At 36.8% G+C, this 20,195-nt stretch overlaps 1 protein-coding gene across 2 annotated transcripts in view; it reads right to left on the minus strand.

The window, feature by feature from the left end:
• Positions 1–20,195, minus strand: part of HYCC2 (hyccin PI4KA lipid kinase complex subunit 2) — an 89,627-nt gene that overhangs the window by 45,724 nt on the left and 23,708 nt on the right. For both annotated transcript variants that reach the window (XM_084642820.1, XM_084642819.1), the window contains 3 exons: positions 13,432–13,537; positions 4,035–4,113; positions 2,898–2,999 (listed from right to left, as the gene is read on the minus strand). In XM_084642820.1, coding sequence (XP_084498946.1) covers positions 2,898–2,999; positions 4,035–4,085 — 153 coding nt within the window. In that variant the 5' untranslated portion in view covers positions 4,086–4,113; positions 13,432–13,537. The remainder of the gene's footprint in view (positions 1–2,897; positions 3,000–4,034; positions 4,114–13,431; positions 13,538–20,195) is intronic.

Raw genomic sequence — 20,195 nt, forward strand, 5'->3', positions numbered from 1 at the left:
GAATCAGTTTTAATCGCACTGTTGAACAACAGAATACTAACTGAAATAAATAATAGTTTTGGATGTTTTTCTACATTTTCAAATATTTTGATTTCAATTACAACACAGAATATAAAGTGTACAGTGCTCACTTTATATTACAAATATTTGCACTGTAAAAATGACAAACAAAATAAATAGTATTTTCAATTCACCTCATACAACTACTGTAGTGCAATCTCTTTATCGTGAAAGTGCAACTTACAAATGTAGATTTTTTTTTATGTAACTGCACTCCATAATAAAACAACGTAAAACTTTAGAGCCTGCAAGTCCACTCAATCCTATTTCTTGTTCAGCCAATCGCTAAGAGAAACAAGTTTGTTTACATTTACGGGAGATAATGCTGCCCGCTTCTTATTTATGTCACCCGAGTGTGAGAACATGCGTTCGCATGGCACTTTTGTAGCTGGCGCTGCAAGGTATTTACGTGCCAGATATACTAAACATTCATATACCTCTTCATGCTCCAACCACCATTCCAGAGGACACGCTTCCATGTTGATGATGCTTGTTTAAAAAAAAAAAAAAAAAAAAAGTGTTTTTTAAATTTGTGACTGTACTCCTTGGAGAATTGTATGTCTCCTGCTCTATGGCTTTACCCGCATTCTGCCATATATTTTGTGTTATGATAGTCTCAGATGATGATCCAGCATATGTTGTTTGATTTAAGAACACTTTCAGTGCAGATTTGACAAACACAAAGAAGGTTCCAATATCAGATTTCTAACGATAGCTATGGCGCTCGACCCAAGGTTTAAGAATTTGAAGTGCCTTCCAAAATCTGAGAGGGATGTGGTATGGAGCATGCTTTCAGAAGTTTTAAAAGAGCAACACACTGATGCAGAAACTACAGAACTTGAACCACCAAAGAAAAATCAACCTTCTGCAGGTGGCATCTGACTCAGTTGATGAAAGTGAACATGCGTAGGTCCACACTGCTTTGGATTGTTATCGAGCAGAACCTGTCATCAGCATGGACGCATGTCCTCTGGAATGGTGGCTGAAGCATGAAGGGACATGAATCTTTAGCGCATCTGGCACATAAATAACTTGCGATGCCGGCTACAACAGCACCATGCAAATGCCTGGTCTCACTTTCAGATGACACTGTAAACAAGAAGCAGGCAGCATTATTTCCTGCAAGTGTAAAAAAAAAACGTGTTTGTCTTAGCGATTGGCTGAACAAGAAGTAGAACTGGACTTGTAGTCTCTAACGTTTTACATTGTTTTATTTTTGAATGCAGGGGTTTTTTTTGGTACTTTCATGATAAAGAGATTGCACTACAGTATTTGTATTAGGTGAATTGAAAAATAGTATTTCTTTTGTTTTTTACAGAGCAAATATTTGTGATCAAAAATAAATATAAAGTGAGCACTGTACACTTTGTATTCTGTGTTGTAATTGAAATCAATATATTTGAAAATGTCGAAAACATCCAAAAATATTTAAACGGTATTCTATTGTTTAATTGCGATTCATTTTTTTAACCACTTGACAGCCCTAATTTACTTAGACATGAGTCAATTTTCAATAATACAACATTAGAGTCAGACCCTTAAAATGGATTCTCCTTTTGAAGTTTTGGTTCTTGATAACTTTTACTCAGTGCAATCAGATGCTTTTTTTCTAAAAAGTGTAAGGGAAAACCGGTGAAACATTCAGAGAAACAGATGGCAAGACAGAGAGGGACAGCAGAGGCAATAGTACTGTTACAATTTACAACAGTTTCAAGATTAATTCCTAGCCTCCCAGTCTGAGAGGAAAAAAGAGAGGTCAGTATATAAGCTTTTAGTCCTACGGGAAAAGCAAAGCAGCATTTTAAAATCAAGCTGCTTGTTAGAAAGGATTACCTGAACTTCTTCAAACTCAATCCAGTAAACAGCACAGGCACTCTTGGAGGCTGTATCTGAGAAGATAAGAAGCTACTTTCCTGTGTATTCCTCACATTTTAATTTAAAAGCACATGAGACGAGAGATGATAATCCTTCCTGACTCTTTTGATGCATGCTATATAGAAGTGTAAGTTAGGGTGACCAGATAGCAAGGGTGAAAAATCAGGACGGGGGTGAGGGGTAATAGACACCTATATAAGACAAAGCCCCAAATATCGGGACTGTCCCTATAAAATCGGGACATCTGGTCACACGACAAAGTGGCAAGTTTGTGTAATTTGTTCAGAGTGTAGATTCATCCATAAGACTTTCCAGTAGTTCTTTCTCATCCTCTCCCCAGTATTCTATGAAATGGAAAGCTTAATTCTATGTTAATTGTCCAAGTCATGAGCCAGATTCATAGGTATCTTTTTACTGTATATACTTAAAATTTGATTCTGATTCCACTCTCAGTTACACCAGCATAAATCAAGAGTAATTCCATGGAAAACAATGGAATTACACAAATATAACAGTAGTGTAAATGAAAGGAAAATCAGGCCTATTCATAATTTCATACTGGGGTAGGACATCTGTTCCATTCTCCTTGAAATAATAAATTATGAGTGAACAAACTAATTTGGCTTGAAGAATTTTATTTTAAAGAGTACTTTGTCTCAGCTATGGCTAACTGGCTTCCAAAAAGCAGCTCACACTGAGTTGCAACCTAAAACTTGTTATGTCACAATGACCAGCCAAACCCAGGAGCAGTGTCCAATTTACTTTTGAGAGCAACTGGTTTGCCTTTTAACAGAAAGAAATATTCAGCAACTGTCAAAAATGAGGAAGAGAAAAAGGGGCAAAACAGAGAAAGAATATTCTCCCTGCATCAATCCCAGGTTAGAACAGCAACAGACAGTTCTTAATTACTATGATTTATTTAGAAAAAGAAAAAGGAAATGCCTTCTCTGGGAGTCTCCTACCTCATTATTTGGGTCCTGAATAACCTTATAAAGGGCTGGCACCAGTGATTTTTTCCGGTGCAATGTTGATGCATAACTGGAGATTTGATTTTCAGGTAATGCCTAAAGAAAGAGATATAGACAGCAGTTACTATAATGAGTAGTTAATATGTAAGATTTCATATATTGATAGACATCTATGAACATGTTAAATCCAGTTCTGATTACATTAAACACAGCAACAACAATCCCTGAGCTTCAGTCAAGAATAATTCACAACTTAGTACACTAGTAAAGGTGGAATTCTGTCCTTTCAGTACTGATTAAAGCAAGCAAGCTATCCATAAACCTGACAATGCTGGGACCCAGTCCTGCATTGTGCTGAATGCTATGAATATTCATCAATTTGTGTGGTAGTTGAGGACATTCAGCAACTTCTAGGACTAGGTCACTATACAGCTCTAGGCTGCTCCGTATTAAAATTATTTGCCACAAACCCGCTTCTCTCTTTCCCTGTTCAACCAGGAACTTTTCCAAACCTTATATAAATTTAAACTTTTTTTTTAAACTTAGGATAAAGCCTCAGATTATTAAAAGTGAAAGTATTTTAAAAATCCAATTTACTTGTCTCTATGTGCTGTTTTATTTTATATTTCTCTCAGCTCAATAAAGGAAGTTTAGGTTTGGTTTACAGTCAAGACACTTTCACTTCCTTAGTGATGTAAAGCATCGATTTCATCAAAGGAGGGCAATTTTTTTAAAAACTATTTTCACTGGAGTTTTTTAAATTGTGGAAACACTTCTATTAATCTTAGATTTTATAAAAAGTTGGTTAAGTTTTTAAATTTTGTGATCAAGTTGACAGTATCCCTTTAAATTCTATCAACTTGATTTACAGTGTGATGTGCTTTGAAGTGAGATCTGCGAAGCATGCTATATGCTCTGTACTATTATAATAAATATTTGTATTCCAAATTGTGCTTTTTATATTAATACCTTTATATAGACATCTATATACTACACATTGTGCAGTAGAACAAATACAAAAGATTAAAAATCAAAATAAGCTTTTACACTTTAAAATGTTTAATCATTAGCATTCTTAACATTATATGCCATTAAACAACATTATAATGGTCATACACCTACTCAGCTGACCTTGAATTCTGATAGCCATTCTTCCACCACACCACGTTCTGATCCCAGCATTTTCTTACAGTTTATTCTCCTTTCTTACCTTTCGGAACAAGAAAGAGAAGCTCAAAAGGTAGAACGCACTTCTGGCAACAAAACATAGTTCTGTAAAACCCTGTTCTAAAGGGGAAGACCGTTCCAATATCTGACTGTTTTATTTAACATCAAACATTACCAGATGTTGTAGTTCTGAAAATTAGTCCCGTTTTATAATGATTTTTTTAAAAACTGTTCTCTTGATCCTCCTAGACATAAAGCTACAGTACTTCAGCGGGTCAGAGAGACTCAGTGCCTCAGGCCAAATTGCACATTATCTAAGACAAACACAGCATCCATCCCTGTGCTCTTACCAAATATAGTACAAAGAAAAGACAACTGGAACAACTGAAGAGCATCATGGAATAAAACCATGTGACAGGTTGTAATGACAACTCTGGATATGGCACAAAGTAAACACAATTTCATAAAAATATAATATAATATCTTGGAAGTCATGATGGCAGTATATTTTATTTCTTAAAGCTGTTCTGGAAGAATTGTGAAGTTTCTCTTTCAAGCTGAAACACTGAAGATCTATTTTAGCAGTAAGCTGTATTTTTCAGAAAGCTAAACATACAAAGCATACATATTAGTTTTTTTTAAAGCCACACAATTACTATTATTACTTTCCGACCATATAACAGTTTTATTCTAGCATCTAGAGTTCAGACAAAAAGAGTTCTCAAGCCAAAACCACAGAGTTTTATCATGTCCGCTACTTGCATACTATTTTGAAATAAACACCCTAGTCTTATTAGCTATCTCTATTTAAGTACAATATTTAAGTTGCAGCTGTTTTCTTAAATTAATGTAAGGTTTAGTTATGTAGTGTGGATTTCTGATGTATTTAAGCATCTAAATATTCATATTAAATGGATTCTTTTTTTTTCTTTTTTTTAAATAAAGGGCCCAGAACTGAGCCAGTACATTACATGAACTTTAAACTACCCAAATACAATGTTTAACACAATAGAGGGTGCATTAAATAAAGACATCATTTCATAAGCACCAAGATCAATCCTTCATTGGCAGAGGGCTGGACACGATGACCTAATACATTCTTTCCCTCTCCAATTTCTATCATTACTTTCTTTTTATTATAGTTTCAGCACACAGACATTTAACCAGAGCTATGCTAAGCATATTCACTAAGCTACTGTTACATTTAGAAATTGTTGTGATGTGTCAGCTGCAATATTCTGACCCACAGTCTTGCATTCGGGTCCAAAACCACCATTACTAATTTGCCTTTTCACAGGAAGACAAGTGTCGCTGCTAAACAGAAATAAAACAGACAATAGGAAAATGTATATAGTATATACTAATAGATATGAAAATAGAATGTCACAGAACAAAATATTGTGGAACTATCCATTACTTTAACACCTTCACTACAAGAAGAGATCTCTCTCTTAGAAATACAGGAAAATAGGAAATCTGGCCAGTATAAAGCCCAGTGCACAACTATATTTCTGTAAGGCTATATAGCAATAGCTTGCAGTCTTCATAAGAGAATCTGTATAGTAAAAATATACAGTAATAATGTATTCAAGTTCAGATGAACTGCAATATAGTTTAGAAGTGCTTTTTTTAATATATTATGGAAATTCTTGCTGGAAAAATCCCAAAGATCGCTGATGAATAGATTTCTCAATAAATCATAACCTATCGGAAACATATTGCTCATGCCATCATAGCTTCAAAGGGAAATTATAATTAAAGCAAGGATGAACAACAAAAATTCATGGCTAACAAAACTTTTGCAAACCTCATTCGCTAACTTATTTCTTTTTCACTTGTAAAGGTATAAAAGCAGTTAGATACAGGAAGTCAAACAAAAAGGTAGAGACAGTCATAACATTTTCCAAAATAGCTAGTACGTATAACTCCTTAGAGTTCTTGGTAGTCCAGTTTAGATTTGCACAGAACAGGAGGTTAAAGGAAAAATGTTCCACTTGAGCTTATTAATAAATGGGAGTAAACAACTGAAATTAATCTAATTAAATTAGATTTAAAATATATTTTGCCATGTAATTTGGAAAAGGCCCTAACAATAAACGATAAACTGTTCTTCCAAATATTCGTGTTGAGACTTGACTTTTTTTCTCTCCCTTCATTTAAATTTTAAATACCCTCTTTAAATATTTATTTACAGGTATTTCAAAATATGTTTTCACCAGGGATATCGGACACAGGCTCAGACAATTAATGTTTCTGTTACGACTTAAAGAATTTAAATCAACACCAGTACAAAAAATTATAGAGGAATCTGCTGCCACTTATGGAATCCAACCTCTCTTTCCCTATTCCACTGTTTTGCCCTACTCCATTTAGCAAGTTGATGTTTCTATTTCTTATCAAATACAAGTCAAAATGGCTATGCCGTCAGCACCAAATATCATGGTAACATTCATACAGTTCTGAGAGTAAGATTTGTCAGCTGATTTGAACTCCCTCTGACACTTCGCTTTAAAGAACCAAAATACTACATGACTCTCCAATATTTAACAACAGCTAACACTGTTTTAAAATTTGTAAGTGAAGGAGTCGAGGATTTAATATAAATCCCTTTCTTCCTGCCTCCTCCTCCCCTATAAACTCTCAACCACCAAATGAGGTTGCCTCAAAACAAATCATGGGATTTAACCATAAAATAATACATTTGGGGTTCTATTTATTTGCCTTCTGATTTTTCAGCATTTAGAATTCAGGTTTTCAAGCTTTGCTCTGCAACCATAAGGGCTAGTAATTTATATATCAAAACTGAGATTCTCCTGTAAGGAAATGACTCCAGGAACTGGAATTTTTGGAAAAACATCAAATATTGAGAGAAATTGGCCCTTTAAGGAATAATGTATTCAATCTAGTGAATATGGGAAATTTAAGTATAGGATTTTGTTGTTTATTTTACTTTTAGAAAGAACCAATTACAGTACATTGTGTCAGGATCAGGGCAGCAGGAGTCTCAAAATCTCCAGTTTGAATTCAATATAGGTTAGTAGTGATCCAAAGTAATTACTGTCTGAAAATAGTTTAGTAGTATAAGTTAAATGAATGGGTGTTTTGAAACCAGTCTCTAGGGAATGTCTATATCACAGAAACCACCACCATAAGTTGGACCCTTGTTGACACACACAGTAGATAGGTCAAGGATTGCATTGACATGGAGACACAACTACCCTCATGTTTAGAACAGTTAATTTACACTAACGTTGAGTTACATTGACTGAAAGATTGAACTCACTCCTGGCTAAGCTGTACCAGATGTATGAAAATAAATAAAAACAAAAATTATATCAGTTTCCAGTGCTGTCAATAGGCACTTTTTAGGAGCTTTTTTTTTTATGATATTGATATTTTAATGGAGCACAGTGGGATGATGTAGAGACTTTGATCAATTTTGTTACTAAAATACTCACAAAATATGCACAACGATGCTAGCAGGGATTTTTGCAAATTGGAACAGTCCCTAAACAGAGCTTCCAACAGATGCATTAAGCCAAATTAACATGCTACCATAAAAATTTCATTCTGAAAAACAACCTGATGAGCAATTAAATTAATTTTTATTATACAGCTCTCTGTTAAAAAAATACTCTTAAGGCAGCAGGTCTGTTCAAGACAGCTACTACAAATGTAGCTGACCAGATGCTTTTGAAATATTATTATTGATAATATTTAGCCTGGCTACCATGCCTTTTATCTGACAATCTCAACGTATTTTACTATTAACTAATTCAGACTCAACATTCCTGCGAGGCAGCCAAGATTTATATAGGAAGGCATGGAAATGCTCTGATAACCTAGGCAGATAAATTACTACACCTACACAGAAAACCAGCTACGTGGGAGATAAAAAGAGATGGTTATCAGTTCACAGCAACAAAATGAAAGAGTTTAGGGCAGGAAATTATGAAGAATCTCTTTTCTAACTAAAATTATTGAGAAAATGTAGACAGGAAGAATGCTGAATTTATTCAGGTCACCATGTTTAAAATACTTACACTCTTATAAAAAAAAAATACCAAGGGGGTTTTGAAGTGTGGCTTGCTCCCTTTTGATGTGTTTATAAAAATTCAAGAGGTTCGTGAGCAATAACTTTTTTTTTTTTTTTAAAGCTTTTATTAAATTTCACTTTTTCCCCTAGGTGGCCCAACTTCCTGGCTGCACCTCCATGGTGTAGCAGCTAGATCCTGCTTGTCAGGCAAAGAGAGTATGGGGCTGAAAGTGCTGAAAAAGAGCAGCAACAGCTGGAGCAAATTTGCCATTTGCTGTCCAAGAGAACAATTCAGACGCTGGCACAGTCAGTGAGCCACCAGTGGTAGGAGAGGTGCAGGAAACCTTTGTGGAAAAGAAAAAAAAAGTGTTGGGGGCTGCTGCAGGAGCTAATGGTCACCCTATTTGTATTTGGGAAAGGAAAGAAGAGAGATGAGATGCATGAATAAAGCACTGAGATCAGAAGGGGAAGCCACTGAGCAAGAGAATGGAACCCAAAGGGAGAGATCTGCTATTGCTTTCTTCTTTTTCCATCTCCTTTCAGCTCACCCTCTATATTTACCTGCTCAGTCAGTCACTTCTTTACACGCTGCCTGCCAGCTAAACAGTTTTCCTTTCTGGTCTTACTGAGCTCCTTGCTCAGTGGCTTCCCCCATTGGCCCCAATGCTTTTTAGAAGCTGTGGAATCACATGCTTTTAGAGCCACATGTCCTAGGTTCAACTGCTACAAATGACCCATACAAGATTGTTATTACACTAGTCATCCCATCAGATGATTTCTGTTATCAGTAGTGAAGCACAGAAAACAAAGTGCAAATTTGTTTGAAGACAGCAGGATAAAGGCCTCAAAATAAAATGTTACTACATGTGATAAAACTCCTTCCACTCCAACCTCCCCCACAAAAGACTCTTCACAAATCTTTGGGAACCCAGGGAAAAATATAAAAAATACAGTATAGCCTTTAGGAATACCAAGTGAGAAAATAAGCTATATAGGAGAGACAGCTTTTAGATCTAACAAAAGAGCAAGAAGTAGAAATTAATCATTACAAAGAAAGAATTCTTTCCTCAGCATATACAGTTCCCCTCCAAAATACCACAATTGATAAATTATCCTTTTAACCATTCCTCTGTGCTAAATGAAGGATTTCCTCAATTTCTTTATCACAAAAAGCATAGCTGACCTCCAGTATTGGAAGACAAACTTTAATACTCATGGCTAGTAATAGCAGGCTAGACACGAAAAGTGGAGGAAGTTTTAGATCATTGTTAGGTGAATAAGGGAAGGGACAAGCATTGCATTAATATTAACACAAACTGGAAAAAAGCTTGGTAAAATGTACATTAGGTCAAGTATAATCTTAGTGTTGTAATAATGGAAGAAGGGAACTTTTTTCTGTGTACAAAGAATATGGAACAAATTGATTATGGTTACATTCATTTATTAATACAATTGTCTGACATTGCATTTATGCTGAAAATTACTCCTGGTTGGAGCTAGTGAGATTATATTTTAAGATTTTAATACTGTTCCTCAACACATAGGTTAATCATTATAGAGCTGAGTACAGACTGTTTTAACATGTTTACCATTGACCAGAGGCATTACGAACACACACAAAGACTTTAATAAGGTTTGTGCCTTGTCACATGTATTAAATATCCTCCTTTTCGTTTTCAACTCTTTTGTTTATGGTTCACAGTAAAGAGATTGTGTGAAATCTCTTATCCTGAAGTTTAAGAAGGCTTAAAAATAAGTGTAAGGAGATTGGAGCCTTTAGGTATTAGGACTGATTTAACACAGACCTCTCATATCCACAGGAAACTCACCTCTCTCTTAATGAGCAGTGAAAGGAACTTGGCATCATTCAAATAGTTTCCCTAATACAATACTTTTTCTTTCCCAAATCAGGATATTCTTGCCCTGGCCAGGGTGTAAAGGAACATGTTGTACAGTTCTGTAGCCAGCATGCCAGACAATGCAGCAGTGACACTTGTGAGCAGTGGCGCAGGAAAGACTGCAGAAGTGTGGGGTGCAGATCAAATTTGAGGCAGCAGCATTGTGACCTGACACATGGGTTTACATTTGGCTTCCACTTCTACAGAAAAACTAGAGGGATGGCCTTCCCCTCCAAATAAGGACACTTACAAGTCAGCCCTGCATATTCAGTAACATCCCAGGCAGTGTTCAGAATTACATGCATTTGTTCAGAGCTCAGACTTCGGCCCCTATGTGAAGTTGTAGAGCCACTGTACTGACTCACCACAGAAGCCAGATCAAATGGAGTTTTAACTCCACTTCAGGGATATAAAAGAAGTCTGAGGGTCACAGAGAAAGGAACTAGAAAGAAAGAAAGACAGGAAGAAACTCTGGCTATGGTTTGCATGTTGCTCTAGGACAGGGATCGGCAACCTTCGGCACGTGGCCCATCAGGGTAATCCACTGGCAGGCCGCGAGAGATTCTGTTTATGTTGACCATCCACAGGCCTGGCCCCCCACAGCTCCCTGTGGCTGCAGTTCGCCATTCCCAGCCAATGGGAACTGCAGAAAGCGGCGCGGAGGAGCTGCGGGGGGCCATGCCTGTGGACAGTCAACATAAACAAAATGTCTCGCTCGCTGCCTGCCAGCAGATTACCCTGATGGGCCGCGTGCTGAAGGTTGCCGACCCCAGCTCTAGGATATAAAACAAAAGCTCACTCTCCTCCCCCTCCTATTTTGCTATTAGGTGGGTGGATAGAGGGAAAGGCACAGAAATGGCCTGGCAACTACATCCATTCACACTACCATCCGGAGTTAAAAAGTAAGTTCCTGGTCTCCCTCGGAATGGTGAAGAATAACGTTCCAGATTCTGAGCTGCCATGTGAAAGAAACCCTTACTGATACTGTTTCCATGGGGAAACTGGGTCAGTAATACCATAAAACAAACAGCTGACCCTCCCCTTCCCCTCTCAAGCACTTCCCATCTGCACCAGACCAACCTTCCCAAAGCCCTTGAGGGAGCACCTCTAACTTCCCTCCCCCCCACCCGCCACCACTGCCACCAGCCTGACCCTCTCAGAGCCCTCGAGGGAGCCCCCTGCCTTCTCCAGCCCAGTCCTCCTGGAGTCCTTGCCTCCCCCATCCCACCAGCCTGACCCTTCCAGAGCACCTTCCTCCCCTGCTCTTTACTTTACCCTCTGGGCTAGTGAGCCTCTCACCCTCGGGATGATGGGTCTGTCCCACTTCTGGGATCTGGCTGCTCCCCCAGCATCAAGAGGAGCCACTGCTGTGGTTTTGGCAGCCAGCAGATGAGGGACCGGCACACAACACAATGCAGAGTGGGGCCTGGTTGTCACATTGCGTGTGGTGTGACAAAGAACAGGACCCGATGCTGGCCAGGTCACAGCACACTTCCTCCCAGACAGGAACGTGTTCAATTAAATAAAAAAAGCCCGGGGGGAAGGGGGGGCGAAGAGACAGCCCTCTATTTCTGGCACTTATGCTTGTGTGCTCTGAACATTGTCCCATCCCAGACTCTGCAGCCAGAAGGAAGGCAATTAAGAGTGTGCTGGGATGGGATCAGAACAATAAGGCAGAGTAGTATGGAAGATTTTGGGGGCTACATGAGGCATTTGGAGAGAAAAAGTGTATTCTAAGAAGGTTAAAATGGTAAAGGGAACCAAGCAACACAGATGAAAATAAAGTCTGTTACACATTAAGTGCCTTTCCTTGTGGAAATTGTATATAGCCTAGATAAAGATGAATCAGTATTCCACCAGGGATCCTTGAAGTTGTGTCATTTCCCCCCAACCTCTATATTGCTGCAGGAGACTTTACTTGTGCGACGGAGTAGGGTTATTTCTTAAATCTTGCTGTAGAAAAAGGGGTAAACATTTGTTCATGGAGCAATGGATGCTTCAGAAGTGCTGACAGATGTCTAAATAAAACTAGAGACACAGAGTGGCTGCATCACTATTATGCCTTTGACAGGACCTTAAAACCTGGAGCTGAAAAAAAAGTCTTACTTTAAGGAAATGAGAAACAGAAAGTACTTTATGAGGGATCTGTACTTTAAAGGGTATTTTGGTCACTCACAAGTGTTTCTAAAGAGAGAAAAGATGAAACAATGCAAAATATCTAGAAGTTGTGAAGGGCCGGGGATTTAATCTGACTTTTCCCAAAACCTATAGCATTCACCAATTTGGAAAATCTCACAGATGTCATCTACCTCCTTTGAACGACAAACTCTTTGTTCTGAAACACTTAGCCCTTCTGCAAGGAACAAAACCATAAATAAAAAATTTCAGGAAAAGGGAAATTAAAAGAGAGAGAAAAGGAATAAAATATTAATGTTTGGTTTTAACCCTGCAAACCCTTATGCATGTGCTTAACTTCACTCAGTGGGACTACTCACATGCATAATGTTGATCACATGCACAAGTATTTGCAAGATCCAGGTCTCAGACAGTAATAGGACAGTATTATAAACCAAAAAAAAATTGAGAATTAGGAAAGAAAAAACTGGAAGTAGGTACAGGGTTAAAAATATTAAATGAAATCTAAATTTTTGTATTTGTTTTAAACAAATATTTAAATATTTTCTAAAAAACGTGCTCTAGTTCAATAGGCTTGATACAATAATTACTGTACAATTCTATGGCTGGAATTATACAGGAGGGCAAACTAGATAATTACAATCCTCTCTGGTCTTACCAAAAAAAAAGAAAAAAAAATATCTATGAATCTATAATCCCCCTTCTATTTTGATTTTTGTTGGAAAATTTTTGATTTAACAGGACAACTGAGAGTTTGATAAATGGAAGACATTAAAGTAGAAAAAAAATCCCAAAATTGATTTTTTGAGAACATCAAGGCATATTTCTTTGGGACTTTGCTTGTTTGAATTGGACTACTCATGGCAGAAAGCACTGCACTGGCCACTAAGTAGTTATATGATCACGCCCTGTGAATATACACTCTTCATGGCAAGGATCTGTCTTAAGTGTTTCTTAAGCATGCAGTACTTTTTGGGTACTTAAACAGTGGTAGTAATAGTAACAACAGTAGATTTACTTGAATTTAAGAAGTACCTGTTCTAGTAGCGTTTCTGCATTAAATACTATCAATAATAGAAGATAACTAAATAAAGCAAGCTTTGAAAACAAAAATATCAAAGAATGTCATTCGCAAGTAGATTTTGGAAGCCAGTGATTAGCAGTCATAATTTGCATGACACCTCAATACGGTTATTTAAAGACACTACAGGAAACCCAAGAGGAGAAGTTACTAAAAAGTCATTTTTCTGTTTATCATGATTGTTATAACATGTGCCATGTCCAACTTTACCTCTGTTTTAAGAAGTCAGTTCTCTAAAGAAGGAGGAGGAGGAGGAGGAATGCAGCAGTCTTCCAGTCTGGAATGCATTTGTCAAGCTTTAAAATATTCCTCAGTTCTGTGAAAGATGAAAATAAAAAATCTGAGATAATCAAAACAAAGACACAAGACAGACTTCGGTAAACTACACACTATACTTAATTCATTTTTCTGCATTATAGACAAACTGCAGAAATTACCAGCTAAAAAGCATTACCCAATCTACTAAAACACATCCACTCCACCAACAAAAAAAAAAAAATCTGTAACAAATAAAACAACTTAAACAGTGTTTTACCCTGAAAACGGAAGAGAACCAGAGATTATGTGAAATTTACTAGAGACTTTGTAACAGAATTTATATGGAAGGTGTTCAGATGCTGTAGTGACTGGCAGCAGTATAAAACACAAAGATAGAAAGAACACTAAAAATGAAATTTGATAATAATGAACAGTACATATAAAAAATACCCATCAGACACACTTATTAAAAGGAAATTAGTATTTTTGCAAGATTAAGCACAATCAATACCGTGAATCTTCAGAACATAAAAATCAGAAGATCCAAACCATAAGCGCAGCATATCTTAAAAGTGTTCCTTCTTCCATCACAAGCATTTTGTTCTGATCTATATTTACTACAAGGTTAAAAGTTTCAAAATCACGGCAGGGAAAACTCCACTGTGGAGAAAAGTCAGTACACTTGCCAATTTAATGTAGGAGCCATTAGCTAGGGACTTACATTGCAAATAAAGATGTTGTACACCTCAGATCACTTCAGGATCACTGAAGTCCGAAGACTGCACCTTCTTGTCAGTATATTTTAATGACTTCAGTATAGTTTAAGAGTACCTTGGATTCACTGAGCACTTTCAGTTGTACATTCAATATTATGGGGCTCTTTCACTCACGCTGACGTATGCGCACAATTGAGCCAACCCTAGGTGGACTAGTGAGAATAACTGAAATCCTATTGTGTGTTTCCAAATTGTATGGAATATTGGTCTGTTCCATTCTATACTGTTTAAGTTACTACCTTGTTCAATACAAACAGTTAGTAAAAGGTCCCTTTCGCTCAATATTGGTAAAGCACATATTAAGCAGAACAGCAGCTCACATTAGGCTAAATTTCAACTGTTAGCCTTTGCAACAAGTAGAAATAGGGTGAACTTAAAGGGACAGTATGAATTTTCTGAACTCAAACATTTTCATGCAATTCCTTACAGGAACCTTTAAGTAATATCCGATTATTTTTAAAATTCCTTTTAAAAAAGGGAAGGCTCTTCTCCCATGTTGATATTCATATGGTCTCTTCAAGCTCGTAAAAAATGACTATCCAAGTGGAACAGTGAAACCAACTACATGTAGACTGCTGTCAAATGCACAAAACAGATAGAAAAACAGAGAAAAATATTTTTCCACTCTTTCAGCTTTAGTAATCTCACTTGTTAATTGAGCTCTAAAACAATTTTTTCAGAGAGAAATGTTAGTATTTCAAGTGGATGTTCTCCCTTTCATTCATTGTAGCCAAGAACCCTGTAAACTTCCATGTTTTAGAATGGTTGTCATTAGGCAGACTGCAGGCCAAATACGGACCACCAGATGCTTTTGAACGGACCCCAACATCTTTTTTTTTATTTACTTTATTATTTTCTCCGGAGTCTGCTCCTTGACTATACTTGAACCACAAAATTTGGACACTGACAAAAAAATAATTGACTAACCCGGTTTTAGAATATGTTAAAACATTCTTTGGTTCTGAACTTGAAATATGACCTACGTGAGAGGACTTATGTCCATGCAGAGCCCCACTAAAAATCAGTGGGACTTTGCATAGGCATATGGGTCTCCCTGCATGGTGCTAATTGCAGGATCACAACGAAATAAGTTAATATTTCTCATCATTTATCTGTACTACACAGCACCCAGTCAAATTTAAGAAAAATATCTGCAGGTTTTCTGGAATTATTAATTGTCTTAGTAGGACTACTTTTAAAGTAATTAAATCGCTATAATTTCATTAAATAACCTCACAGAAGACACACAGGTGAAAAAAAAACAGCACAAGGATTCCTCCACATACAGAAAAGCAACAAATCACTGTATCTGAAACAAGATTGATACAGTATTTGCTTCTATCCGCTCCTACACAATGACTCCTCTTTCCATCCTGTCTTCAAACAATTACTGTAGATTGAAGGATTTTGCTAAGATTTTGAACAAGTGGTCACAGTATACAAACACCACACACCAGGTGAGCCCAAAAAGGTAAGGCCAGTTCTGCAGTAAGTGCAAATGTGGTTATTTCTTTGGAGAAACCTAGCGTAAAGGATGTAGAAATATGCTTTATAAAACAGTCTCCAACAACCACTGGTCTATATGAAGCAATGGCAGGGTTCCAGTAGGAAGACAAAATGTACATTTTATAACACTGGGCTAAGCACTGAATGTTGCTATATATTTTAAACAACAAAAGCTCTTTGCCCTCTAGCTCTGAAATTCAGAACCAATCTGCAGTAAGAACACAAAGAAAGCTGACTTCTGTTGAAACACGGAGACTTAGAAAGCTACCAGCAGAAACATACATCAGACCCATTGTTACTCCTGTTAAATGTATAGTGGAGGTGCAGTGTATGGAAATGGGAGGACAGTACTACAGATGTAGTGACACAAATTAATGAGCGTGAAGAACCAGTGGCTCTCTCCAAGTCAGAGTTTACCCTCCTCACATATGAACAAACCTGCTGCACTAAGAAAATATCCCAATAGTTGAAAGATAGCCATTCAGAAGCTTCAGTCTCATTTTAGAAAAGTCCTAATGTTCCTAATGCAAAAGGACAGAAACGCAGAGCGTTCCAATGGCACAATCGTTAACTTATTTCAGAAATTTTCTGCCCAACCAGCAGTCAGGAGTTAAGTTACACAGCAAGAGAATAGTCAATAGAACACTGTAGCTATAATTTTGTAACAAAGAGCATACTGCAACTGCCCGAATTGTGTACACATAATCTTTGGTCCCCACACACCCAGCAGAAACAACATCACCCACAGCATAAAGATTGAGTCCATTGTTTATTAAGTACTTCCTCTTGGCAGCTTATGAAATACTCTATTGAGTACTGCAACACTAACAGTTTTTCCAAAAACTGGTCAATTTATTAAACTTTAAAAAACTTAAGCCAGATTTAAATGTTACACGAGCTGTTCCCTGCAAAATGGTTAAATTATAAGGAGCATCAAACAAATACAATCTTCCTCTGCACGTTTTTTAAAATGTTATCAGAAAAAGTACCCAATGTACAACACATACACTTTTGGCATGTAACAGATTGTGTTTTTCAGTTTTAAGTTAAAACTGATGAAAGCTAAAAGCAAAAACTAAAACATAGTTGGGTTGTTTGTTTTTGTAAAACATACACCAAAAACACAAAACTTTTAAATAGAAGTCTAAAGGTTCCTCATGCTCATTCATTTCTGGAGGCAAGAGTTTGCAGTGCGTCCTGGTTTTATTTTTTTTCGGAAGGGGAGTAGTGTGGGAACCAACAAGTTTTACTACTAAAAATGAGCAATAATTTCCATAAAATTAAAACATCAGAAGTCAGAAAATAAACTATTCATGAAAAACAATCAAAAGGATAACTGATTTCTATATTCTTATGTAACTACTGTCTCAGGTCTTCACTTAATCTTACCCCAAAGATGTTAGTTTGTGGATAAAAATCCACATTTAAGTTTCATATATTGGATCTAAAGGTAGGTTAAAGAAAGAAAGAGAGGGAGAAAGAAAATAAAAAGGTTTATAGAACATTTTTATAGAAGAGCTGTTTTTTATTCAGTCTTTTCTACTATATGATCTACCTCCCTGTCTACTGAACAAAACTTCCACATGCTGACATACTTGTTTGATTACATCAGTACAACTGCTTGTTTTGACACTTCCAGGATATACTTAAGAGGGTGTATGTTATCAGGCCAACAATGGGTACGTGTCCAAATACAAGCACTATGTAGGATGAAGACTGACAAAATAGCCTGTTTGTATGCTCACCTGGCATCCCACCTACAGAATAAAAAGGTAAATACAAACTATTTTTCCAATGCAATCATGTCTTGCATTTTGTGAACATTTTTTAAAATGCCAAGACTATCAGTTATCATCATTAAAAGGTTCATGTATTAGTTTCTACAGATTACAAAGTGGTATTAATTAAGCATGGTCACAATTTATATTACTTTATACACACATTCTCTCTCTCTCTCTCTGGTCCTCATTTAGTCATTTTTATGTAACAATGTTGCGGACTGTTAGATAGCTGATGTATCCCACCCCCACAGATGGCTATGTTCAGCAGTGGGTGAAGTGTTCCAGGTTTTATTTTATTAGCTAACATACACATATACACAGAATTTTCAAAGTGCTTTAGATCTGTCAGAATTAAAAACAGATACCTAAATGTAAAAGGGTAGAATACTATTTCTCCATTTCATATCCTAGACCAGAACATAAGATAACTGGAGTAAAAAATTAACTAAGGCTCCCAGATAAAAAAAATCTTTTTAGACAGTTGCATCCAAACTTGAACTTTGCTAAAATAAACATATAGATATAGATATAGATATAGATATAGATATAGAGAGATATAGAGAGAGAGAGAGAGAGAGAGAGAGAGAGAGAGAGGTTTTGTTACATTATAAGGAAAAACGAAATCCATGCACTCACTATACATTGTAAAATACATACTATTTCATCTAATACTGGATATTTCTAAATTACAGAATAACTGTAGAAAAAATTGTATTAATTTCAGAAAACGTTACTATTCTTAATTCCAACAGCATGCCACTCACACTTTGAGATACCAAAAAGTGGTACACAACTATTTTTTAAAGGATTTATATAGTGAGGAGAAGTCGTTATTACCTGTCAGCCCCAGCCGTCTGGGCAAGAGGGGGATTGATACATTTTCCAGTTTAGGATAAACTGAATATACAGTACATGGCCAAAGCTTTTTTTTTTTTTTTTTTTTTTAAAAGTCCTCTTCACCGAACATACCTGTACAGAAAGGGTTCATTAAGATGGCAGTCTAATGTAACCTCTGCTACAGCCCTGGGTAGCAATAACTGAGCACATCTTTTTAAATTTATTTTGAATTTTTTACATCCTAACCATACACAATTTTCAAACAACAATGGATAACAAAAAAACAATTGGTCTTTTATTTAAAATCTCCCCACATATTTGAATCTACCTCTGTAAATCTCTCTCTTCTATGTTACCCGCTACTTCCGAGCTACAAAGTGGGACCTTTAATGCCCTACTAACATAGGAAAGGAATATAGTATAGACAGAAAGCCAAACAGTCTACAAAACATGTTGTGGGATCCAAGTTAGAACACCTGAAGTGCAGGGCAGGGGATCCTACTACTCTGTCCCCACTCTAGGAGTATAACCTAAGCACCTAAAGAAAAGATGAAAGGGTTAAAGACTGGGGGTGAGAAGCTGGCAGGCTGAACATAGGATCGCCTAAAGATTCTAAGGGAGAGGGGACTGGGAGAGGTCCCACAATCTAGCCCTTCTCTCCACAGTTATTTAATATAAAGAAGTCTCTGATGACTCCATTCCATCACCTTACACCCAAGAAGCCTGCCCTTTCAAACCATATCAATACCAGCTCAGTAGCTCCTTCTCTGATCCATTCAATTAAAGGCATCCCCAACTTTTCCCTCCCCATAGCACTTAGGAACACACATGCACACCTCTAATGTACAAAAAAAAGAGGCCTCTTTTTGGCCTATCTGTACCTTCTCCCCAAGTCATTTACCGAGCCCCACTGCATCAATTTTGAAAAAGCACACATCCACCCTGGCCAAGAATTACCCCCACTGAAGCATGATATAGGCAAGAAATTCTCTATCTTGCAGTTCATATGCTGGATGCTGCAAAACATTTTCCAGCTTTCTTAATCCACTTCCTGCTTGTAACGGGGTCCTTTCACTACATCATCATAAATCCAGGAGAGATATCTCTTTGCAAACAAGTAGTGGAGATTTACAACAAACATTAAAAAACACTGCAAGACCAAGACTGGTATTTTTCTTTCCACTGAGGCTCACACATTTTTAAAATAAGCAATAAAAGGTTAAAAACAACTCTCAATATACTTTCAGAAACGTTTTGCTGTGTGGACTTTTATTAACCAAATTACCAAAATATTCATCATGCCAAAATAATCTACACCCAGTTCTTAAAAATACTTTAAATAAAATACTCTAAGGCTAAAAATGTAAAACAGAAAGGCTTGAGTTAGGAACCCAGTAGCTGCTCACACCTCAAAGAACTGTTACCTCACATAAGCTATTCACTTAACTACTGTGAAGAGTCCATGCAACGCTTTAGAACATTTCTCTCAAAACCAAAATTAATTTATTGTTAATACATAGACAGAGTATTGTGAATCTATAATAAAGTAATTTAAAAATAATTACCATGCTTGGTGCATTTACGCTAACTCTACAGCTTTACCGTATTCTGCTCCTAACTCGATATAGTACCACTGCCACTAGGACTTTAGTAAAACAGAATCCTCTCCTCCACCCCCTAAACAAACAGCAATCTAACCAGGATTTCAGGGAAGACTGAAAAACACTCTACAAAGATGACCATGAAAATAGAGATTTTTGTGAAAACGGGTTAATAGTTTATTCAGTCCGGCCTTCACAAGATGGCAGCTGCTACC

The sequence above is a fragment of the Lepidochelys olivacea genome (genome assembly GCF_965140295.1).
Source record: "Lepidochelys olivacea isolate rLepOli2 genome assembly, chromosome: 11".
In the NCBI taxonomy this organism is placed as follows: Eukaryota; Metazoa; Chordata; order Testudines; family Cheloniidae; genus Lepidochelys; species Lepidochelys olivacea.